The sequence below is a fragment of the Puma concolor genome, chromosome B4 (assembly GCF_028749965.1).
Source record: "Puma concolor isolate L17-30 chromosome B4, mPumCon1.1.hap2, whole genome shotgun sequence".
In the NCBI taxonomy this organism is placed as follows: domain Eukaryota; kingdom Metazoa; phylum Chordata; class Mammalia; order Carnivora; family Felidae; genus Puma; species Puma concolor.
Window position 1 is genome coordinate 64324060 of NC_141673.1, and position 23720 is coordinate 64347779.

At 56.3% G+C, this 23720-nt stretch overlaps 1 protein-coding gene and 1 long non-coding RNA gene across 3 annotated transcripts; both read right to left on the reverse strand.

Annotated features, from left to right (window-relative positions):
• Positions 1 to 4995: 4995 nt before the first annotated feature.
• ACVRL1 (activin A receptor like type 1) lies at positions 4996 to 19204 on the reverse strand. Of its 2 annotated transcripts, XM_086713331.1 has the most exons (11): positions 18706 to 19204; positions 18036 to 18213; positions 12906 to 12974; positions 12097 to 12348; positions 11688 to 11902; positions 11332 to 11431; positions 10828 to 10974; positions 10274 to 10549; positions 9473 to 9670; positions 6492 to 6622; positions 4996 to 5286 (listed from the first exon to the last, which is right to left on the reverse strand). In XM_086713331.1, the coding sequence occupies exons 3-11, from the start codon at positions 12967 to 12969 to the stop codon at positions 5152 to 5154; spliced, it is 1518 nt and encodes a 505-aa protein (XP_086569457.1). In that variant the 5' UTR covers positions 12970 to 12974; positions 18036 to 18213; positions 18706 to 19204; the 3' UTR covers positions 4996 to 5151. The 2 variants fall into 2 exon arrangements, with proteins under 2 accessions (XP_086569457.1, XP_086569458.1); XM_086713332.1 differs by lacking the exons at positions 4996 to 5286; positions 6492 to 6622; positions 9473 to 9670; positions 18706 to 19204 and adding an exon at positions 9677 to 10137 and having other exon boundaries at positions 18036 to 18695.
• A 1280-nt stretch (positions 19205 to 20484) lies between these two features.
• LOC147579171 (uncharacterized) lies at positions 20485 to 22357 on the reverse strand. The gene is made up of 3 exons (XR_015253626.1): positions 22277 to 22357; positions 21159 to 21285; positions 20485 to 20847 (listed from the first exon to the last, which is right to left on the reverse strand). It is a non-coding gene; the product is annotated as an uncharacterized LOC147579171 (long non-coding RNA).
• Positions 22358 to 23720: the final 1363 nt, after the last annotated feature.

Here is a 23720-nt window from a genome sequence, read left to right on the forward strand (position 1 = left end):
GAGTGGAGGTGGGGGGCATGTTTTCCCCCTCAGTTCTGGGAAGCAGTGGGGGAGGAACACCGGGAGAAGGAATAAGGTAGAAAAGGCAGACGAAATGCCCATTATACCCAAGCCCGTCAATTTCCTTTTTTCATCTCTTTATCAGTGTTTGTGACTGAGCTTCTTATCAACAGGAAACGCCTGCCTAAGGGGACAGGGCAGGTCCAGGGGGACTGGACGCCAGGGATTGGGAATTCTGGGTAATGCACTGCTGCTGTCCAGGCTGACCGAACGGCCTCATGATTGCCAGGACCCAGTAAGGCTCTTGGCCTTGGCATCTGGTGAATCCTTAGGTCTACACAGTAAGACAGCACACCAGACCGGCCCTGAGGCCAAAGGTCTGCAGGAGGGTGGGGCTCCACCGCTAGCCCTCCATGACCAAGGACAAGTCACCAAACAGCTCAAGCCATAAAGTAAGAATTGCCCTTATCCCTAAAACCCACCAAACCCCCCCCCCCTTTCTAGCTGAGGAGAGGCCAAATGACCTACCAAGGTCACAGACGACTTAATGACAATCGCCCCAGTTGGCCCTTCTACTGTGTTTGCCTTCAGCCCTCAGAGGATGGCACCTGTGCTGGGCCTCCAGGCCTGGGACAATTAGGTACTTGGCACGACTTCTAGATGAAGGGAGGAGAGGGGCTCGAGCACTGATTAACCTCCTACTATGTGCCAGGGGCTTTAAAAAACACGGATCCTCACTCCAGGCTACTGGTTTCCCAGACGGGGCTCCCAGGAGAGGGACAGACTGAGGGTCAGGTTTCACGGGACGCTAAGATCAAATCTTGGTGCTGAAAATAAACGCCCAAGAGGGATATCTGGGCCAAGCAAGGCTTTATGGGTGGCTCAGAGGAACAGGTTTATCTAGAAGTCTTTCTTCAGACTGGCAGACGACTGAACCAAGAGTATGAGAACTGGCTGTTCCCCTGGTGAGGAGAGACAGGAAAGGTTTCTGTAGAACAGAGCTTGGGCCACCTTGCTGCCCACTTCCTGGCCCTCTTGCCTACCAGTTGCTCTTGAGAGGCCACACTCTGCTTCTGGAAATTCCAGCGTGCCTCTTGCCCTGTCCTTGTGTCTCCCCGGACAACCCCACTCTTCCCTCTCACCTCACCACTTGCGCCTCCAGTTGGGATCTAGGTCAGTAAGAGTGGGTGGGTGAGAAAGAACAGAGAAGAGACTCATCCAGACGTGACACCCCGCAGGGCAGCAGTGACAACACTTTAACCTGAAATCTGCCTGAAAATAGACTGTGTCTATGACATTATGCAAATTATATGCAAAGTCAAGAAGCCCTCTGTCTCTATTTCTAGCAAACTGAATGTGGCCCTGGTGTTAGCAGCTCCTTCCAAGAGTCGCCCACCTAGAGTGACGACGGCAGTTCGCATCAGTCCCCAACCTGGGAGACTGGACTCAGGATGGGCACCCCTCCACTCCAGCCCCAGGCCTGGGTCTTTTACACATGAGGACTGTTACGTCTTGGTCTGTTAATCTTGATGCAAGTGAGGAGTTGGAGAAGCACAGCACCCTCCTTGAAGGTGATGTGGGGTGGGCCTGAGGGACATTGGTGACTGGGAGGAAGGGAGAATTGTCCTTGAAGGCCTGGGTACCGCGAGGCCCTGGCAGGGGAAGGTTGGTCCTCAGCCTCAAAGCCCATGCTCTAGAGACCACCTTCACCCCACACTTGGGCATGTTACAGGCACTCATCACCCCTAGGGAGGGTCCTTATTACACAGACAATCCTCTCCCTCTTTGCACAGGTAAGGACATTAGAGTTTGGGGTCCCCCAGGAACGTAGAGCAAAACACTAAAGAAGTCAATGGGTTTTTTCTTCCACAGGCAGGCAGGTTCCCTAGGCTCTACATGGCACCTCCCAAGGGCACGGTGACCTCCCAAGGACTCTTCTACCCCTGGAGGGCAATGAGCCAATTCTCCTTTGTCCCACCCCAGCCATAGCCAACCACAGTGTGGCCATCGGGGTGGAGATGTAAGGACCAGGTTGGGTGGCCACAGGGAGGGGAAAGGCTGCCTTTGTGGGACACCAGGAACGCTCCAATTTCCACAAAGCTGGTCTGAGAGGTCCTCTGGGGAGGAGGGCACTGTCTGTTGTGGGGAGCTCCATGGACACAGGCACCGGGAGGCTGTAGCAGGCTCTAGGCATAAGGCCAACTGGGGGGGCCGCAGGACATAGGGTCGGTCCTCTGTGATACAATCAGGGCACCCTTTCTGCGGTTCCCTAACAGGGCCTCTGATACAAAGGCACAGATTTTTCTGGGCTGAGACGTCAGATGGACGAGTCCCTTCTCTACTTCTTGCAGTACCTTTCTCCCACATGGCACGTCCTTGCCCCGACTGTCCCGGGGTTGGGGGTGGTGGGAGGGTGTTTTCCAAGCCCAGGACGCCAAGATGGGTCTCCGAGGATGGTGAGGTCCTTACCAGTCCAGGGGTGAGGGCCGACTCCCGGCAAGGTGGGGGCCCCATTTGGGGAGGGACTTGAGAACAGAGAAAAATCGAGGCAGACGGGTCCAAGCTGCCTCTGAGTGAAGACACAAAAGAGCGCCTTCCTAGGTTTTCGGGGGACAGTCCCTGCAGACTGAGACCCGGCGCAGCTCACGCACGTGCACGCCGGACGCGCAGAAGGCGGTCCAGCCTTGGGAAGGGCCCGCGGGTGCCTGCGCAGGGGCGGGGCGGGGCGGGCGGCGAACGCCCGGCAGCCTTTGGCCAGCAGAGGGCGATGTGGCGGACGCCTCGATCTGTCTGCTCAGGGGCAGAACTGAGATTTGGGCCGCGGGCGGGCGTGGGGGGAATGATCCTGCGCGAACTTGTGACTTGTGTGTGAAGGGCAAAGACCGGGCATGATACTCAGGGACTCGCTCCTTCCCTGTCCCTTCTGGTTCCCTCTGCGACGAGCCACTGCAGAGGAACCAGCTTAGCAAGACTCAGCAGGAGCTCGAGACTGGACCATGGTTTATTGAGGACCTACTGTGTGCTGAGCACGAGCTGAGTGCTCCCACAAGCAGGATCTCCAGGTAAGAGGCTGTAATTTGGGCCCTGGCACACCTTCCTGCACTCAGACGGAAGCACCGGGTGCTCTGCTCTCACCAAAGCCTCTTTCCATCCCTGACCACTGGCCGTTAGCCGGCCCCTGTCACTCCACTTCCCGCCTCAGACCTTCACCCCCTCAGGCATTTTCCAGCCTCTGGAGAGCTGCTGCCTTTGGAGTCCCAGGAGGAGCCTCTTTGCTTCCAAATCCAGCAGAGATAAAATCTGTCATGGGGAGGACTGACTCCTGGGCTGAGCGGGTTCCAGTAACCAGAAGACGCAAAACTGCCGGGAAGTAAACTGCCCTGTGATCATCTGAGAACCTAACAGGTCCCTCTCACTTTCTGTTTTCACCAGTTTCACTTCCTGGTTCTCCTTCGGGCCTTGCACAACTCAGGGAGCCAGGCCTGGGAAAATGCCACGGTGCACGCAAGCCGCCCCTGGGTGGGGGCAGAGGGGAGGGGGGGGGTGCTGGGTCATTTGCAGCGGGAGGGAAGGAGGCTGTATTTTTGTCACCTCCTGTGGAGAATGGTGGGTCCTTCCCTGCCCCAAGGGCTGAGAGGCCAGGTCTTCTGAGCTTGGGACTGTTCTCATCCCTAGCCTGAGCCCTCCCACCCCACAAACCTGAGGCTCTACCTCCCATCCACCAGCCCAGGCTTTGGAGTAACCTCTCCATCACATGGACATACACCCTTGACATTGCCAAATGCTGAACATTCCACGTGTTTCTCCACAGCCATCAGGTTCTTCTTAGACACACACGGTCTGGGGTCTGGCCAAGACTGTGGGCCTGGGCCAGGGACCAGTGGAGAGCAGGAACCTGGGTGCTGGAGGCTTGCTGGCTGGAGCCAAATTTCTTCTGAGCCTCAGAGGCCCTGCAGGAAGCCGGCCCTCAGCCCTTCTCAGTCCTGGACAGAGAAGGCTAAGCCACAGCGGGGTGAGCGGCCGGCTTGCCTGCCCAAAGGCCCAGGGTTGTCTGGGCCCAAGGATGGCGGCTGGTTTGAGTTAAAGCAGGAACTGGAGCTTGCAGAATTAGTCTAGGAGGCCCTTCAGGCACTCCTGGCCTCAGATAAAGTTCTTTTCAAATCCCCATCTGGAGGCAAATTGCCAGGGGCTGGGGGGCAAAAGAAGCAGAAGGGACTGATGAACTGAGCTCTGACACCGGCTGAAATTTCAAAGAAACCTCAGAGGACATCAGGACTGTGGGACAGTGAAGGTCCTGGGACAGTGAAGGCCTCATTCTTGTCACGTAGAGCAATTACCTAGGACCAGAACCTGAGTCTCTTGACTCCCAGCTGAGTCTTTCCCCAGCTGCGCTGGGCTTCTGAAAGCCAAGCTTTCAGTTAGTCCGAAAGTCCTGGGCCTCACCCGTCTGACCTGCTACCTCTGCACTGTCCTCTGACCCTGCCACACCTGCAGCAGGACTCCCTGGGTGGAACACCCTAATAAGGCAGCTAGGATGGAGGTGGGGGAGGGGCCCAGGATCCGGGCCCCAGCTCTCCCAGATGGTTGGCAGCTGGTGCTCAGCTGGTGGGGTCTTGTCCCAGAGACAGAGGCCCCAGGCCTCATAGAGCTGAGATAGAAACCCACACAGAGAAAATGACGGGCCCTGGGTGTCTGTCGGGCTTGTGCCAGAGGCTGAGACCTGGCAGGGCAGGATGACTACTGAAGGCTGGACAAGGCCCTGTGTCACCCGGGCAGGTCTGGTGGGGCAGTGGGGTTAACTGAGGGCAGGGGGTAAAGTGCAGGCCTAGGCTCTGGGCCCGGGGACTGGGATTCCCTGGCCTGGCCACCCTGGCTCTGGGGCCTCTTTTGCATCCTATCCTGGGGGTGGTAGGGGCTGTGCCCCAGGGCGTGAGGGTGGGGAGAGAGCCAGGCGTCAGGGAGCCTGCTTCTCTGCGCGGGCCAGACGGCGGGGGATCGGGTTTCAGCCCAGCTGTATTTTTGGCTGGATGAGCCGGCAGGCAGGCACAGCGGCCCAGAGAGGGGCACCCTCTACCCAGACAGGGCACCCACCGTCTGCCACCCACCCCACACGCACTGCAGGTACAGGGGAGTCAGGCTTCAGGCCTGTGGCTAGCGAATCACTTTGGGCTTCTCGAGACCGTTGCTGAGTTTCTGTAGTGTCTTCTTGATCCGCAGAGCCGTGAGGCGGGCAGAAGGGTTGGGGTACCAGCACTCCCGCATCATCTGAGCCAGGCCTGAGAGGACCTGTGGGGGGAGGTGGGGCAGGGAGAGGCAGAGGAGAGGAATCAGAGACACAGATCAGGGAAGATGAAAAGGAGGTGGTGAGAAGGGGGCGGCGCCCAAATGGGGGGACATTAACCAGTACAGAAAGGACCGGATGGGGGAGATAAGAACATCGAGGAAGGGCAGAGGAAAGACAGAGTGGTAAGAAAGGGAACGGAGGGCAGGAGAGGAGAAAGACGAAAGACGGAAGGGGAAGACAGTGGAGTGACGAAGGGTGGAAGGTGGCAGGCGGGACAGAAAGAGAGCTGTAACTCAGCCCTTCGGGGGCACTCAGGCCCCCTTCGGTGAAGAGTGTCGGGGGAACACCTTACCCTCACCCACCCCCCACCTCCGCCAAGATCCGAGGAAGGGGAGACATGCAAGCCTCGGAGCCTCCACGTGCCCCGTGCGGCTGGACTCCAGTGCGGAGGGAGGGACTCCCTGGCAGGGCCCCGTGGATACTGGAGGAGGGTCCAGGAGGAGCCCGTCCCAGGAAGCTGAGTGGTCTGAGACTGAACGAGCAGCACCTCTGCCTCAGAACTCAAGCTGGTTCCCGACGGGGAGTGTATGTGATGTGTGTGTGCCCAGCACTGCCTATGCGTGGCTTTTTATGGATACGCATGTTGTGCAGAAACACGTGTCTATGTACATGTATGTATATACATGCATATTCATTCCTTCAATAAACATTTGTTGGGCATTCTGAGCCAGGCACTGTGATAGATAGCTGCGATACAAGGCAGCGGAGGAGACATGTTCTTTGTCTTCACAGGGCCAACCGTCTGGCATATATGTGCATGCATATGTATCTGTGAGTATATGTTTATGTAGAAGCGTGTGCATGCCTGTATGTGTTTACATACACATGTGCCTGTGTCTTATATATGTATGTGGAGTGTTTAGAGAAAAAAACGAAAACAAACAGCAACAACAAAAAAACTCCATAGCAAGAAACGTGGCAGAGAGACTCTGCCTTTTCAGGCAAAATGGAGGGTTCTGAAAATCCAACATTTCAGGGGTCCACAGGCCACGGATGTGGGAGGTCAGAGTACCCCCGGACAGACCCTGGAATCCACCCTCCAGAATCGATCCAGGTGAACAGACACCTGAGGCACAAGTTCCCGGGGCCAGAAGTCCTAGCCGTGAGCCACCGCCCCGTGCCATCCCAGCCCCCGGGGAGGCCTCACCGGGTCTGCGGTCAACCGGTTGGGGATGGTGGGGGTCTGCTGATCAACACACACCACCTTCTTCATGTCCTCAAAGCTGGGATCATTGGGCACCACGTCATAGAAGGGTGGCCGGTAGTCCTCCACGATGCCTGAGGATGGGGGGGGGTGGGACAGTCACTGGGCACCCCAAGAAGGCCCCACGCCACCCTGGGGAGAGGCTTGCCCATCTTCTGTTCCACGGTCCGGAAAACCAGGTGTCTTGACCCATGCTACCCTGAGAGGGATGCTATGACATAATCGATACGTGCACCAATAATGATAATTACTGCTAATTTTGCACTCGCCATGTGCCAGGCATTGGGCTATAAACACTTCAATGCTTCCTTTTGTTAGCCTTCACGACAACCCAACGCGATGGGTATTATCGTTACCCCTATTTTACAGATAAAGAAACCGATGCTCAGAGGCGTTGAGCCCCAGGTGACACAGCTAGTAAGGGTAGAGTCAAGATTTAAACTCACCTTGGGGCACCTGGGCGGCTCACTCAGTTAAGTGTCTGACATCGGCTCGGGTCACGATCTCATGGTTTGTGAGTTCCAGCCCCCGAATCGGGCTTCACGCAGACAGCGTGGAGCCTGCTTGAGACGGTCTCTTTATCCCCCTCGCTCTCTGCCCCTCCCCCGCTCATGTTTGCCCTCTCTCTCAAAATAAATACATAAACTATATAAAAGTATTTTAAAAAGAAAAAGACTTGAACTCATCTCATTGGATTGCCAGGCCAGACCTTGTTTCAGTCTTTCCGTGGCTGCCTCCTGCCCGGGGTCTGGGCACTGCTCCCAGGCCCCAACCATCACAGATGCCCGATAAAAACGTTTACTGGGCACGTTCCCTGTGCCAGGCCTGGTCCTAACTGCACTGCATTAAATCTTCACAACAACCCTCTGAGTAAGTCATGCTATTAGCTCCACTTTATGAACGATGTAACTGAGGCCAGAGAGGTTAAGACACTTGTCTGAGATCACACAGGTAGTGAGTGACCGAGCTAAGACTCAAGCCCAGGAAGTCTAACCAAAGCCTGTGCTCTTGACCTCCAAGCTATACTTAAGAGAGAGAAGCTGGCCTGCTGCGGGGTGCGGAGGGAGAAAGGGATCTTCACCCGGCTCCAAGTAACACCCACCCACTCTGAGACACGGCACAGGCCTCGCTGACCCCTTAGCAGGCAGTACTACCTCTCCTCACTGTCCCTGAGGAGAAGCCTTCTGAAAATGATGCCTGTGGAGCTGCAGACAGCGCAGGCAGAAGAGGCCAGACCTAGACAAGGCGCCCCGAGCCCCCCTGCTTCCCAGCCTGAGCCTGGGGGCCGTGGCTACGCAGCCGCAACCTCAGGAGGGCCCGCGCCAGCTGTTCTCCCTGTGGCGGGCTTCCAGGCCGGCCCCTGCGCCTCTCGAGCCCTAATCAGTGCTGCGCAGAGGCCTGAGCGTGTCTAATGGGCCTTTAATCAGTGCCGGGGCTGACACCAGATTACAGTGTTTATAATGCGCCACGAATCTGTGTGGGGCTGACAGAGCTTCCCTCCGCCCCAGGAGCCTGCGGTCAGCCTCCCTTGCGGCCCTGGCCGCTCCAGCCTTCTCGTCCTGCCTGCAGCCTGGCCCAGGGGGTCTCGGCTCCTTCCAGGTGCCCCCTTCCCCAACCCTAGCGTTCAGAGCCTACTCTGGGAGTGTACGTCTGAAGGGGCAGGAATCTGAGCCCCTCCAGAGTCTCCCAGAGGGACTGGCTCCACTCTGGCCTCTCTCTACCCGGCAGCGCTGAGGGTAAAAGAAGGCTCGCATGGGGCTGGCTCCTAGCGGATGCTCAGGAAATGAGAATGTCCCTGTCCCCAAGGAACGGAGCTCCAGTTATATCCTGAGGTTGGCCCCAACCTGTCAGGACCTCCGGCAATCCCTCCCCACAGACAGCCTCCACAAAGACTGACAAGCCTCCCCACCTGGTCCAGGGCTGCAGGGCACCAGCCACAGGTCTGCCCCAGCAAGGCTGAAGTCCCTCCAACTGTTCCTAGCCCCTCCAAAGGCGCCCATGTGTAATAATGAGGCAGCGATAAGCAGGCAGTGCAGACACTACTATATCCTGCATTTTTATAGCAAAGAAACCAAGGACCAAAGAGGTTTAAGTAGCCCGGTGATAAAGAGCACTAGCCCCAGAGTCATACTGGCCTGGTTTCAGAACCCGATACTGCCTCTAGCCAGCTGAGATTCTGTACCTCAGTACCCTCATCTGTGAAATGGGGATGCTACCATGTCAGGTATTCGTTATCACAATAAATTGCTGCTAATGTTTACTGAGCCCCAGAATACCTCCAGATACTGTCCTAGGATTATCTCAATTAGAAACTATTAAAAAAATTGTTTTAATGTTTACTTATTTAGAGAGAGAAAGAGTATGTGAGCAGGGGGAGGGGCAGAGAGAGAGACTCCCAAGCAGGGCACAGAGCCCGGCTCGGGGCTTGAACTCATGAACCGTGAGATCATGACCTGAGCCGAAGACAAAAGTCGGGCGCCTAACCGACTGAGCCACCCGGGTGCCAATACTAGAAACTATTTTTATTCTCATCTCCAAATGAAATGGAGGCACAGAGAGGTTAAGTAACCTGCCCATGGTCATAATCAGGAACTGAACCCAGGCAGTCTGATTCCCAGCCCATGCCCTTAACCGCTAAGTGATACCACCTCCTGCCAACACACGATGATTAAAGAACATCATCCGTGCATATAGCAAGGCACGTGGCACATATTTAAGCTCAATAAAAGTTAGCTGCTATCACTTATCCAAGATTTCACAGCCAGACTCATAGATTTGCAGAACCACACCTTAAACGGTCACTCAACTCGACCCTCATGCCACGGGCACCAGCCATGGCAGGAAGCCCCTGTCTCCTGCCTGTCTGCTTGTCTATCCACCTGCCCCATCCCTCTTTCTCCACCCTGTGCGGGGTGGGCCCTCACCATTGACAATGGTCCGACGGGCGATCTCCCACAGCACCAGGCCAAAGGCCCAGATGTCTGTCCACTTGTAGGACTCGAAGCAGTCGGTGCGGATCTGCTCTTCCAGCACCTCGGGGGCCATGTACCGCTTGGTGCCCACTCGTGGGTTGTTTCCGATGTCCAGGTAATCACTACCCTGGGAGTGCATCACAGCCAGGCCTGTGGGTACCAGGCCTGTCACTCCTGCCGCTCGCCCAAGCCCCCAGAGTAGCCCCGGAGGCTGGGGTGCGGGGGGCAAGGTGGGGATGGAGAGAGATGGTGAGACATAGAGTAGCAGGCGAATGGAGACCTGCCCTGCGGCGGGCTGGGAGACAGCAGCCACCGGGAGAACCACCTGCCCCGGTTATATTCTGCTCGTGTAGCTCCCCTAGGTGCCCAAGGACCCGGAGAGATGTGAGTAGGCAAGGCAGGTGCAATTATGCCCATTTCACAGAGCAGAACCCCAAGGCCCGGTGAGGGGAGCCATGCAGTCAGTGAAGCCAGGATGAGAACCCAGGTTCTTGGAGCCCTGCCCCTTTCTCCCAACTCCTGGAGCCAGAGCGGTATGCCGGAAAGAGTCTGGGCTTGCAAAGCGTCAAGGCAGCTTGTGGGGCTCTCGCAGAGGTGAAATGAGACAACACACATGCCTGGAGGGATTAAAGCGCCCATCAGTAGTTGAGTCGTCGCCACACTCAGGAACAGGCAAAGGCAGAGAACCTAGTGAGGGGGAGAGTGCTCGAACCCCGCGCCCCGCGAAGGGCCCGCCCTACCCGGGCGGCTCACCCAGGTCGGCGATGCAGCACTGGAGGTTGCTCTTGACCAACACGTTGCGGCTTTTGAGGTCCCGGTGGGCGATGGCCGGTTTGCCCTGCGTGCCAAAGATCTCCACGTGCAAGTGTGCCAGGCCGCAGGCGGCCGATACAGCCAGCCTCAGGGCCAGCTGGGGCTCCAGCGTCTGCCTCTGCAGAAAGTCATAGAGTGACCCATGCTCGTGGTAGTGCGTGATGAGCCACAGCTGCGTGCTCGAATTGCGGGAAGTCATGTCCGAGGCGATAAAGCCTGTGGGCAGAGGGTCGGGTGGCTCAGGCAAGGGGCTAGGGATAAGGGAGGCCGGACTGATCGGGTCAGGGCAAAGCTGGGGCTGGGGCTGGGGTGGAGGCAGGTCTGGCTTAGGTCAGAGAGGAAGCTGGGGTCAGCGATTGAAGCTGAGGGCTGAAGGGAGTCCTTCAGGACTAGGTCGGTTGTCCCGAGGCCCGGGGACTCCATCCTGGAGTCGGTCGGGGGGGGGGGGGGGGCGGCACTGAGAACCCCGGCCTGGCTTAGCATTCCCTGCTTGCCTAGAATGTTGTCGTGTCTGAGCAGCACCGTGTTGTAGATCTCCGTCTCCCGGAACCAGGACTGTTCATCCCTTGAAGAGAAGATCTTGATGGCCACGCTCTCACCATGCCACAGGCCGCGCCACACCTCGCCGTAGCGGCCCTTTCCTGATCCGATGGCCAGAGGGGTGGGAGAGGGTCACATACTGGGCACACACAGCCCCTGGGCATGGGAATCCCCAGAAGAGCCCCCATCTTCATTCTTCACTGACCCCAATTGCAGAACCTCTAATGTTTATGTTTAACTTAATCCAGGCCCACCCTCGTTAGCCTTGTTCCTGCCAACACCTACAGAAGGATCTAGCCCTGACCCATCTCCAAGCCACTCCCTGCCCAGCAGAATTCCCATTTGGACCCAGGCCTGGTCCTGCCTCAGAGGTCCAGACTCAGAGGCCAAGAGCTTCCTCACTCCTGTGCGCTCATGGGAGCCCTCGGTCCAATCGCCCAGGCTCACCCACTGCTCACCTACACACTCTACCAGGGCCACCTGCCGCGCCACTGTCCTCTGCACCAGGAAGGGCAGTCCTGAGCCACTGCCCGTGGTGCAGTCACTGTCCAGGAGATCCTGGGGGTACAGAGAGGCCACTGAGAGGCTGCCCCCACCTGGCCCAGCCCATTTCTTCCTCCTTAAGCTGGGCCCCCGCTGCTGTGTCCCTACAGGCTCCTCCCTTGCCCAGCGGCATCTACCCCCCACCCCGACTCAGATCTCTGGGTGTCTGTGACTGAGTCTTTCTCAGCTCCTGTCTGGCTCCTATCTGATTCTCTGGCTCCCGTCTACCCAACCCCCACCCCCGAGGTCCCAGGCACCCCCAGGCTTGTACCCCCAGCATGCTGTCCCCCTGCTCCGACGCCTTCAGGATGAGGCTGGACTCGCCCAGATCGCTGTGCAGACCCCTCTGCTTCTCCCGCCTCCGCCGCCGGACATGCCACAGGCCCAGGGCAGCCAGGGCCACCAGGACCAATAAGGCCAGCACAGGGCCCAGGATCAGAGGCAGCTGGCCGTCTACTTTCGGCTGTTCTGGAGGAGTCTGGGTGTCTGGTGGAGGGGGCGGGGAGGACACTGAGGCCTAGCTTCCACCAAGCCAGATTCCCCCCCATTTGGCCACTCTGCCAGGTATATCCCAGGGTCCTTCCTCCCCCGCCCTCCTGGCCAGAGCAGGAGCTGGAGGCAGGGCAGGGAGGACAGGGACTAAGAAGACAGGGAAGGGTTGCTGGGGTGGCCACACGTACCATCCAGTGCCAGAGACACGTTTTGGTTGCACAGGGGGCTGTAGCAGCAGTAGTGGTTGACGAACTCGGTGGGACGCCCCTTGCATAGCTCCTCGTGCAGGCTCCCACAGCCCCGATGCTCCTGGGGTTGTCCGCCCTCCTCCCGCACCAGCACTACTATGCACCAGGCCCCCTGGCAGGTGGACCCCCTGCAGGTTGGACCCTCACACGTGCAGGTCACCAGCGGGCCCCGGGAGGGCTTCACAGGGTCTCCTGTGAGACACAGCGGAGGCTCAGCCACTCTGGGCCCAACTCCTAGGCAGAGACTAACAGCCATGCCTGTCCCACTGCCCCTCCCTTCTGACCTCTCAAACACACCCACTGAGACCTTGGTCCTCCAGTCCCATCCTTAGATTATCCTCCCCTCCAGAACCTGACCCCCCCAGACACTAGGAGAACCAGGCTTCTGTCCCCTCCCTGATCCTAAGACCTTCCCTCCCAGTTCTAGGCCCAGCCCTGGCCCCCAGCCCCAACCCTGAGGGGTCTCCCAGGTGCCCCCTGCCAATGTCCTCACCCTCTGCACCCCCAGGTGGAGGTTCCCACCGTGGAGGCTGGTAGAGCACCAACCTGTGGGTTTGGATCAGGAGGACAGCAAAGAAGGGTTGGGGTAGCTGGGCATTTAGTCTAACTGAGCCTGCCTCTCACTCTCCAGCCAAGCTCCTAGGTGCCCCCCTCTCCCCAGCTCCTCAAATTCAGCCCCAGCAAGAGCAAGAGCAAGGTCCTTTCTCTATCCAGGACCCTGTCCCCTACCTGCTTCCCTAAGTACTTACCCTGGGTCAAGCCCAAGGCCATCAGTAGCATCAGAAAGCCTCTCCTGAGGGAGTCCAAGGTCATGGTCCCTGGAGAAGAGAGGGGGTACAGCAACATCTATGAAATGTGATCCCTTTGGTGTTCTCAGCCGCTAACTGTGGGTCCCTCCCACCTAGAGGAAATCACTGGGAGTTTTGGGGGGGGGGCACAGGGAGGCCTCCTCCCTACTCCCTGTGTCTGGCTTTGGGGCGGGGCCTGCAGGGGAAGTCCTGGTTCACTTCCCCATGGAAACCATCCTGTTAGGGGTAAAGGGTAGAGAGCCATATTTAAGTGACAGAGAGCTTGGGGGACTCCTAGCTATTTACCCCTACTCCTGAGTTCAGATGGGAGGGCACAGAGGGCACAGGGCCAGGGTGGAAGGAGAGTGTTTTTAGCAGTACCCCCCACTCCTGTCCTCTGCCTCTTACCCACCCCTTTCCTGGTGCCGCCATCCCCCTAGCCCTGGCTGCCTCAAACATAAACAGGCTCCTGTCTTCACTTCCTGCCATTCAGGGTCCCGCCAAACTGGGAACAGGAATCAAGATTGTTTAGATTGGGGTCTGGATAGAACAGGCAGGAGTCACGCACAGCAGGGAGGGAGCTCAGGGCTATTCTCAGGGCAGGCTGGGGTGGCTACAAGGTCTGGAGGAGCCACACGGGGCTGGGACACCCCGTGACAGAATTCTAGGGGGATACCTTGTGAACCACAAAACCCAGCTCCTTATTTTAGAGAAGATGGAGATTAGGCCTCAGACAGGGCAGGAGACTTGTCCAAGGTCAGACAGGACTCAGTGGCAGCACCAGGAGTGCGACCCAAGTGCCCAGACTCCCAGTCCAGTGCTTTCCCCACTCTGTCTCCCAATCCAGGCGACAGCCGAGGTCTGAGCCCTCAGGGCGGTAACAACCATACAAACTTGGACAGCGCTGGCTCAGGCCAGGTATGAGGAAACCTCTCTACAATTTCACCAGAGCATAAGATGCCCTCTCTGAGCCATTCCCTGGCCGCCTTCCTCTTCTCTCCTTGCTGTCCTGGGAAAGGGTGGGGGTAGGGCCATTGATGTGGGAGGGGAAGTGAAACATACTTAGACACTGAATGTTTGACCTTCCACGGCCAGTTAAGGTTGAACTTTTCCAGAAGTTTGGTAGAGAATGTTAAGGAAGTAATTCTGATTGGGGCGCCTGGGTGGCTCAGTCGGTTAAGTGTCCGACTTCAGCTCAGGTCATGATCTCGCGGTCCATGAGTTCAAGCCCCTCACTGGGCTCTGTGCTGACAGCTCGGAGCCTGGAGCCTGCTTCCGATTCTGTGTCTCCCTCTCTCTCTCTCTCTCTCTCTCTGCCCCTCCCCCGCTCACACTCTGTTTCTCTCATGCACAAAAATGAATAAATGTTAAAAATATTTAAAAAAAAAAAAAAAGGAAGTAATTCTGATCTATGATGGTCCCCAACTCAGGTCCCAAACCAACTTGTGCTTCAGAAGCCACCCCCTTCTTCATTTCTCAAAGGCTTAGAACTAGAAGAGAAGGATGGATGCTGCAGCAAGAAGGACTGAAGTCAGACAGCAAGAAGGACTTCCTGAGTGGTGGAGAGTGTGCAGGTGTGTGCCTGGGGATCCAGTCCCCAGGAGCAGCTACCACCAGGCTGGGGCGGGTGGGGGGGGGGGGGGAGCTGGGGCGGAGGGGGTCTTTTGGCATAACACAGTGAGGCTGGTAGGGCTGGATGTATGGCCACATGGGCTTCAGAAGGGCCATAGTCTAAGAATGGTACCAGATGAAGATCCATGGTACTGAGGCTCCCAGGGCAGGATGGCTGGGGACGGGGGCGGGGGGGAGGGGGGGGTTCATGGGCCTCTCTGGCTGGTGGCAGCTCTAGCCTTCCTGCCTGGGCTTCCTCTGCCCCAGAGGCCCAGGGCTGGGGGAGGAAACGGAGCCCTGGGCTGCTGCAGCTGTGTCCCCAGCCTCTGCCTGACCTCCCGTCTCTTGCCCCTCCCGGCAGGCAGTGAGGACTCTGGCAAGCACTCGGCAGGGGGACCGGTGGCTGGAGAAGGACCCCCAGACAAGCTGAATTTGCCCACTGGGGCAGGGGTGGGAAGCCATCTGTGGAAGCCTTTGCTTGCCCAAAAAGCAGCTAAGGACAAGGTACGGGGCAGGAAGGAAAGGGTGGATAGCGATCAGGATAAAATCTCCTCTCCCGAAGCTTCCACTTCTCTGACAGTGCCCCACGGTACCCTCTTACCTACTTGATTATGCATCAGGACCCCCTGGAAGTGCACATTCTTTGGTCACACCCACACTCCAAATTCTGATTCAGTCCATCCCGGGACCAGCAAGAAACTTGCATTGTAAAACGTCTCCAGGTAATTCTGACCCGTTTGCATGGGTCTACCCCTTGAGAAATGTGTCCTACACAGTGCTAAACCTGCTGTATGTGTTTTCATTTCTCTGTGCAGGGAGGGCCCTGCTGGGTGAGTGGGAGCAGGGTGCAGAGGACAGAGAGTCTCAGTCCCACCAGGCACTCCCCCCCCACCAACTAGAGAAGGGACACACTAGTGAAACCTCAAAGCCAGGGACTTGGAGACGCTGCAGAGGGAGGGTGGAGTGAGGGCTTTGTTCTCAAGCCTCCCAGGCTCAACAATGGTACAGGGAGGGCCTGACAACATTTGCAGACTCCGCTTCTGGTCTTATCCTGGGAATGTAGTGGAGTAAAATTGTGACTCTCTAGCTTTGGTTTTGTTTTTTGTTTCTTTAACGCCTCCTTTTAATTTTTTCTTTTCTTTTATGTTACAGACAGAGCACAAGCAGGGCAGAGGGGCAGAGGGAGAAAAAGAATCTTCAGCAGGCTCCACACTCAGCGTGGAGCGGGACACGGGGCTCGATTCCACAACCCTGGGAGCACAGCCTGAGCCGAAATCAAGAGTTGGACGCTCAACTGAATGAGCCACCCTGTGACTCTCTAGCTTTAAACTGGGCCCGGCACAAAGCTAAGTACAGAGAGTGCTGAGTCCTGCCAGTCCAAACTCAGAGTGACCCTGATTGCCCAGAGACCTGACTCTAGCACAGACAGACTCCTGGGGACTCGTAGTATCCCTTCACTTCTTTTTTTTTTTTTTTTAATTTTTTTATTTTTGAGAGAGAGAGAGAGCACAAAGGGAGGAGGGACAGAAAGAGAGGGAGACACAGGATCTGAAGTAGACTCCACGCTCTGAGCTGTCAGCACAGAGCCCGACATGGGGCTTGAACTCACGAACCATGAGATCGTGACCCCAGCGGAAGTCCGATGCCCAACCCACTAGGCCACCCAGGCGCCCCTCCCTTCACTTCGAAGCAAAACTTCCTGAAAGATCTCCTGCTGACAGAAGCATCACTGTTGTTGGCCAGAAATCACAAATGCCAAACTAACTTCAAACATTAACTGCCCACTGTGAAATCTTTAATAATAAGAACTAATCTTCTCTGAGTGCTGCTAAGTACTCAACTTTGACGGTTAATCTAATTTAACCCTCACAATGATCCAGTGGGGAAACTGAGGTTCAGGGATGGATGTTAAGTTTCTTGCTCATCATCACCACGGGTATCCCGATCATCTTGAGGACAGGAACATATTGCACGCTGCTGTTGTTACCACGGGGTGCCCGATGAGGGTTTGTTTAGACGGGAAGACAGAAATCATCTGCTTGCTGCAGGCTTAGTCTTAAGTTGGAGAACCAGAGAAGGGGTGTGCTCAGAAGGTGGTTATCGATCTGTTTCTCAGCGGCAGGACTGGCTCCGCACAGCGACAATTGTAACAGGGCTGGAAGAGCCTCACTCTGCGAATCAACAGGTCTTACCCACACAGCAGAGGGCTGAGCTACTCATACCAGGCTGCCCCTTACCGTACACAAAACACTTTCATCTGCATCATTTCACTGGCCCTTCACCGCAGCGTGATGTAGCATCACGCCTGGATTTTAGGGTCTCAGACAGAAAGCACAGGCAGCACAGTACAGCACCAGGGTCAGGATCAGGCAGACCTGGGTTCAAACCCTGCCTCTCCCACTTAGAACTACGAAGTTTGGGGCAAGTTACTTAAACCTTCTGAGGCTTAGGCTTCCCTACAAAAAATGAAAATAACAAGTGTTCATTTCATAGGTATCATGTAGTAGAATTATTCAGCCGAGTACTAAGTGGCACACAGTGAGCATTTAACAAATGTTACCAAAAACCCAACAGCACCATTTACACCATCCACGGAGCTTTGGACAAGCGACTCAGGTCTGAACCTCTTTAGTTTTCAGTAGGATGGGCGTAATAAACCTCTTCTGCTAAACTGTGGCCAGGATTCCATGAGAAAAATATAGCTAAGCGTACATCTAAGAGCACTCAAATAAATGGTATCTATTTTTGACAACCCCATGAGATGAGAGGACAGGCACTAGGACAAATGGGACCGTGAGGGATCGGGGAGGACAGACCCCGACTCAGCCAGAAGCTGCCACTAATAGAGAAGGTGAGTGCTATAGTCCACTATGCCCCTGTCCTTCAAGAAGAAATGGGGGGGGGGGGCAGCCCAGAGATGCGCTTAACAGCACTGGCCTCCAGGGCAGACTGGAAGTCTGGGGTCCCAGCCTACAGGGAGAAAGGGAAACCCTCTGGCCTGGATCTCCAGGGAAGGCCATGGCATGGGGATTATCTGACCCTACAGGGTTGGAGGTGAGGTCTGCAGGATGGAATTATCCTTAAGCAAGAACCGCAAAGGCTGGCCTGGGAAAGGTGGGCTTCAAGGGGAGGCTCAACACGGTTGCAAGTAGACACTCCCTCCCAGGTCAAGGCCGCTGCCTGGAGGGACACCCCTTCCCTGTGAAGCAGAGCAGGAATCCTTCTGCCCCTTTTACAGATGAGGAGAGGAGACAGAGAAGTGACTGGCCCAGGGGCCAGAAGTTTTCTGATTCCCAGCCCAGGTTTGGCCCAGCCCGCTCCAGGGTCGTGGGCAGATGTGCGGGGAAGGCCAGGGGCAGCTTGCCCTGGTGGGGAGCTGGGACTGACCCTACGGCGACCTCTGTGAGGCGTCCTCTGGGATCCGCCCCGAGAAGGGCGCGTTCGGGCTCGGGGTCGGGCCGCCCGCGGACCTGGACTCACCTCTGGACCCGCCCTGCGGGCGGCGGGCCGGGCGCCTCCCCTCCCGGCGGCGGCCGCGGTGGCACGGCGAGCGCTGGACGGCGGGCCCGGGTCGTGCGCGGCCCCGGACGGCGCTGGGGCCCGGGCGGGGCTCGCTCGGCGCGGACGGCGCGGCGGCCTCCCGGGACTGGGAAAGGGGCTGGAGCAAAAAATGTTTCTTATTCCAGCGTCTTCCTGCCTGGCCCGGCTCCACCACTCCCTCCTAATAAACCGTTTCCTATTGCCCAGCTAGCCGACGGGCCGCCCGCTCGCCCCTCGCTGGGGCCGCAGGACCCGGACCCTCCCCCGCGCAGCTCCCAGACCCCGAGGGCAACCGCCCGCCTCGCCCGCCTGGGCCGCCCCCGCCCCGAGATCTTGGCGGCGCCCCCGCCCCGAGCCTCCCACATCCGCCTCCCCGAGGGGGCGGGCCTTGGACTCGGGCCGCGGGGGGTCTCGCGGGGTGGCCAGGCCAGGAGCCCCGGGGGGCCAGAGTCGAGGCCGGAGGCACGGTCTGAGGGCCGGTAGCGGAGACGATGGACGGAGCGGCGCCCTCTCCCGCTCCGAGCCGCGGAGGGGGCGACCTGGAATCGGGACTGGAAGGGGGGCACCGAGGGAAGAACCGCGAGGAGAGGGGGAAGGGGAGGTAACTTACCTGTCCTTCACCCACCCTCGGCCCCTAGTCCTCGGCCTGCTAGGCTCAGAGCAGCGAGGGCAGGGTTTGGGGCTGGCAGGGTCCGAAATATTTTGGCCCCTCCCTCTCCACCCTCGACCCCCCGCCCTCGAGGACTCCCGACTCGGTCCGAATCCTTCAGCCTCCTCCCTCTGGCCCCTTCACCCCCTCTTGTTCACTCCCCTCTTCTGCAGCCTCTCTCCGCTCAGCACAGGGTAAAGAGGCCCAGCTCGGGCTGCTCTGGGTCAGCGGCGGGAAGAGTGAGGCCCTCCGGCCACAGCACAGCCCAGTGACAAGCACTCCTCTCCCCACAATGTCAGGCCAGAATTGGAAGGAGAGGCTGGGAACTGCCTTCGACTGCCCCCTTCCAGGCAGGCCCCTCACCCCACCAAATGGAGATGGGGACGGGAGCCTACGTCGAGGCACTGATGGGACAAGGCAGACAAAGAGTTGCAGAGGGGAGCAGAATGGCTTCTCCCCCAGAGAGAAACTTGCTCTCTGTCCTGATTCCCTCGCATAGGCTCAGAGTACTGACGTCATCGCCTTGCTTTGCTCCAACCACTGTGAGCACCCTGAAGGCAGGACTTCATTTCTAGCCTCCTAGTTACCCACAAAGACCCTGCAGTCTGGGAATCCAGGCTAGCTGCGTACCTCTCCGTGCCTCACTCCCCCATCTGCTAAATGGGCACAGTCAACAGTGCCAGCCTCATAGGGTTGTTGTGAGAATGAAGGCAAATGATGCTTATCTCAGTGCACAGCAAAAAATGCTGGCTGGCTGTGCCTGCCGCAGGGTAGACCCTCAGTGACAGTGTTCAATGAATAAATGAAAAGGCTGGGGAGACAGTAGCCTGGGGGCCAAGGTGGAAAGAGTAGGTATTGGAAGCAGAAGCGGACCTCTAAGGTGCCTTCCTCTGTGAAGATTGTGTAAAATGGGCCAGGGACCCTCCCCCCCACCCCACCCCACCCCACCCCACCCCGGGGGCTCCCACCCCAGCCTTTGCTGGGAATAGAGGCTGGGGGAGACATCAGCTCAAGGCTTGGACGACATCGGTTGTTGACTGACCTCACTTCCTCTGCTGAAACCCTCCCCAGCCCCCACCCCACAGCTGCTTCACAACTTGTGAGCATTGTGAATTGCAGAGCCAAGGCACACCCAGATTTCAGTGTCAGGACCGAGCTGAGTCCTGCAGCCAATAGGAAGTACTATGGGATTACGGTATCTGCTCTTTCAGATTATAGCGGCCACTTCGGAGCGTGGCCTCATGTCCATCTATCATACCCACTCTCCCCGCCCCCCCCCCCGCCCCGCCCCTGCCCTGCATTGGCTTCTGATAAACTTCTGCCAACCCCAGCCCCTGGATTTCTGTTCTGGGCGGTGGAAATGGGGGCTTCCCTGAGGGAAGCATTCGGTCTGAGACACTCAGCGGGGACGGAAACAGTGAGATGGCTAGGGCTGAGTCGCTGGTGAGAGCCGCTGGGGATGGGGGCCGGGCGGGGCGGGGGGGGGGGGGTGTTATCTAGGAAGGGGTCAAGTTTGGAGGAGGAGGACGGGTGCCCAATGGGGCACTGGGGAACGGGCTGTCAGTCTGTGCTAGAGTCCCCCAACCTCTCCAGAGCACTGAGCCCTCTGGCCCCTGCCTGGTGCTCACTAGAGCTTCTTGTGAACCCACCCATGCCATAGCACACGGAAAACCTGGGGAAGGCATCGGAGGAGGGACACAGAGTTGGAGAAAGCCCTGGAGAATAGGCCCAATGAGGAAAGGGAAAAGGAATTACAAACTGTGTCCAAGTCTACAAAATTAATTACTCAGAAGGACCAGCTGTTCCCCATATTCAGTGAGGACAGAACAAGAGGAAACAGGCTGAAAGGGCTGAGATCTGAATTTAGATATTTGGAAGGATTTCCCGATAGTGTGTGAAGCAGAGAGAGAGGCCTGGAGATCCTAGGAAGGCTATGTGGGGTGAATCTCAAGGAGATTCTCACCTGTGGAAGGCAGGTGACGACGTGGAGTCCAGCAGGCAGGCAGGAGATCGGACAACCTGCACTTTCAGAACCATGTACGAGTGTTGAGTTCACGTATCGCTTTTGACATGAAGGCAGGGCCAACTTCATGGGTATTCAACCTGTGCAGATACATAGGACCCCATGCTTGGCTTAATGCTCTGCTGTTGCCATCTTGAAACTCTTAGTAATGTTTGAACAAAGGGCCCCCGCGTTTTCATTTTGCACTGGGCCCCACAAATTATGTAGCCAGTTCTGCTCGGGATGAGTAGGAAGAAAAAGCAAGGGGGAGGGGGAGGGGGAGGGTGGAATTAGCAGAGGGTGAGCTGGGCTTTGTTTCATTCAAATTGCAGAGTGGGAGATCGAGAGGAGCCAACCTAGGGAATCTTTCTAATGTAAGAGACATGGAAACAGCAGAACAGGGTTACACTACCTGAGGAGGAAGAACTGTGGGTCTCCTTTAGGAGGGAAGAGGGGCAGATACCTGTGAAGTCTGTGCATCAATTCAACACGGAGAAGAGAGTCTGAGCTTTGCGGGCTGGATGAAGCCCGAGTTTTGCCTGGAGTGGGAGGGAAAAGTGATCTCTCTAGGTCTCCTTCAGCTCTGAGCAGAAACACCATGTTGTCCTAAAAATAGCAGTAAACCGGGGACCTTCTCTGGGCCTCAGTTTCCTCCTCTGTACACTGAGGGGTTTAAACTGGGTACTTCCAAAGGTCCTGCCCAGCTTCATATTATCTTGTTTGGCTCTGAGATTCAGAAAATGGTCTGATCTAAGGCCCGGTCATTACAGCTCAGGTAAAAAACGCCGTGTGGCTGGTGTTAAGGTTGGGGGAGGGGAGGGCAGCTAGGGCCTACCCACCCAGCACCTCAGGAAGAGGCTGGCAGACAGGGGCCAGATTGCCAGACTCAGAGGGACAGAGTCACCTTCCTTTTCCTTCCCACCTCCTCCAGGATGTCCCGTAGATGGGTTCATCCGCTCCTTGCCTATCCCTGAACCGTCAGGATGACTCATCTCAGGATGGAACCTCTTAAGAAAGGGTTGGCATGTCAGGGCAGCAGTCTGAGATCAGGCGGTGCCCACACAATGCCTCAGGGGCAGTTGTCCTGCAGCCTGGGCTCTGCTGGGAAGCCGTTCCAGCACCACCTCCACCTCGGCAGACCGGCAACCTCTGGACTGCCCCTCCCCACTTGCGTCCTCAATGCTCTGACCCTTCCAGAAAACCGGCCCCACCACCTCGGGAAAAGAGTCCACACTTGGACTTGGAGTCTGCACACGAGCCTTTGTCTCCACAACCCAGGCAAGGCGCGGACTGTTCCTCCTCTACCACGTTCTCAGCATAAAAGCAAACACTCTGCGAGGGTCCCCTACCAGCTCTAAGACCCACACAGATGTCCGGTTTGTGCGCTAGAGGGAGGCCGAGCTGTGCGGGAGGAGAAAGAGCGTGAACCGGAAGTCAGGAGATCAGAGGCTTGGCTGTGCGACGGGGGCCTCTGCTTCCCCACCTGCTCAAAGATGAGTAGGATGTGTTGCCTCGTCTACTGATAGGTACCTGAGGGCTTGTTATCCAGATGAATGTATAGCCACTGCAGATGACTTTGAACTATGAGGCCACCATTCTGAAAAAAAAAGAAAAATTCAAAAAATTCCAAATAAGCACGGGGTGACATAAAGAAATTAGATCCTGGCAGAGGGACTTGATAACGAGAAGCAACTGTGCCCACCCCCGGCCCCTCTTGCTGGGGCTGACCCCCTTCCCAGAGTCTCCACTACTCCCTTCTCTGATGTTTACTGGGTAACTCTAAATGATACATTCGCACTGAGCTCTCTCCATCTTTCCTCAGTTTTATTGAGGTATAATTGACAAGTCAAATTGTAAGGTATTTAAAGTGCTTATCAAAATGGTTTCATACACGTATACATTGTGCAAGGATTCTTCCCATCAAAATAACACATCAGGGGGCACCTGGGTGACTCAGCCGGTTGAGTGTCCGACTTGGGAGGCTCAGCGCACGATCTCGCTGTTCGTGGGTTCGAGTCCCGCGTCGGGCTCTGTGCTGGCAACTAGCTCAGAGCCTGGACCCTGTCTTTGGATTCTCTCTTTCTCTCAAAAATAAATAAAACATTAAAAAAAGTAAATAAAAATAAATAAATATTCAAAAAATAATAACACATCCATTACCCCCTCATAGTTATCTCTTGTTGTTGTTGTTGTTGTTTGGGTGAATAGAACTTCAGTTCCATACTCTCCACTAATTTTATGCAATACGGTATTATCAACTGTAGTCACCATATTGTACGTTAGGTCCTCAGACCTCATTCATCTTCTAGCTGAAAGTTGTACCCTTTTACCAACCTCTCCCAATGTCTCCCTCCCCTCATCCCCGGCAACCACTTTTCTACCCGCGGTTTCTATGAGTTTGTCTTTGTTTTTGGATTTCACACGTAAGTGACACCGTGTGGTATTTGTCTTTCTGCTGTCTCTAAACTCAAAAGCGTTGGGCATTTTTTTTTTTTTTAAGATTGTATTTTTAAGTAATCTCTACACCCATGGTGGGACTTGAACTCACAACCCTGAGATCAAGAGTCGCACCCTCTACCGGCAGAGCCAGGCAGGCATTATCTTAAAGCTTCAGAATTTAGGCCATTTAGATTCTTTTCTTTTTCTCACTCTTCTAACTATTGATCATTATGTTATTATTTTGTAAACTTAAATAATTCAACTTTAGTTCCTATTCTATCGGTATCAGATAGTGTCTTTTTTTTCCCTACATGGTATCTCTTTTTTCTTTTTTTTTAATTTTTTTTTTTTTGGAGTTTATTCATTTTTGAGAGAGAGAGAGAGAGAGAGAGCAAGCAGAGGAGGGGCAGAGAGAGCAAGAAACACAGAATCTGAAGCAGGCTGAGCTGTCAGCACAGAGCCCAATGCAGGGCTCGAACCCACGAACCGTGAGATCATGACCTGAGCCGAAGCCGGATGCTTCACTGACTGAGTC

Bases quoted from the DNA above. Each gene is read 5' to 3' on its own strand.
- ACVRL1 (XM_086713331.1), bottom strand. From the start codon at position 12,969: ATGACCTTGGACTCCCTCAGGAGAGGCTTTCTGATGCTACTGATGGCC. The intron at 12,349-12,905 runs GTAAGTACTTAG...TGTGTCTCACAG, and splicing joins GGCCTTGGGCTTGACCCAGG to GAGACCCTGTGAAGCCCTCC. The intron at 6,623-9,472 runs GTGAGGGCCCAC...CCCCATCCTCAG, and splicing joins CCGTCGGACCATTGTCAATG to GCATCGTGGAGGACTACCGG.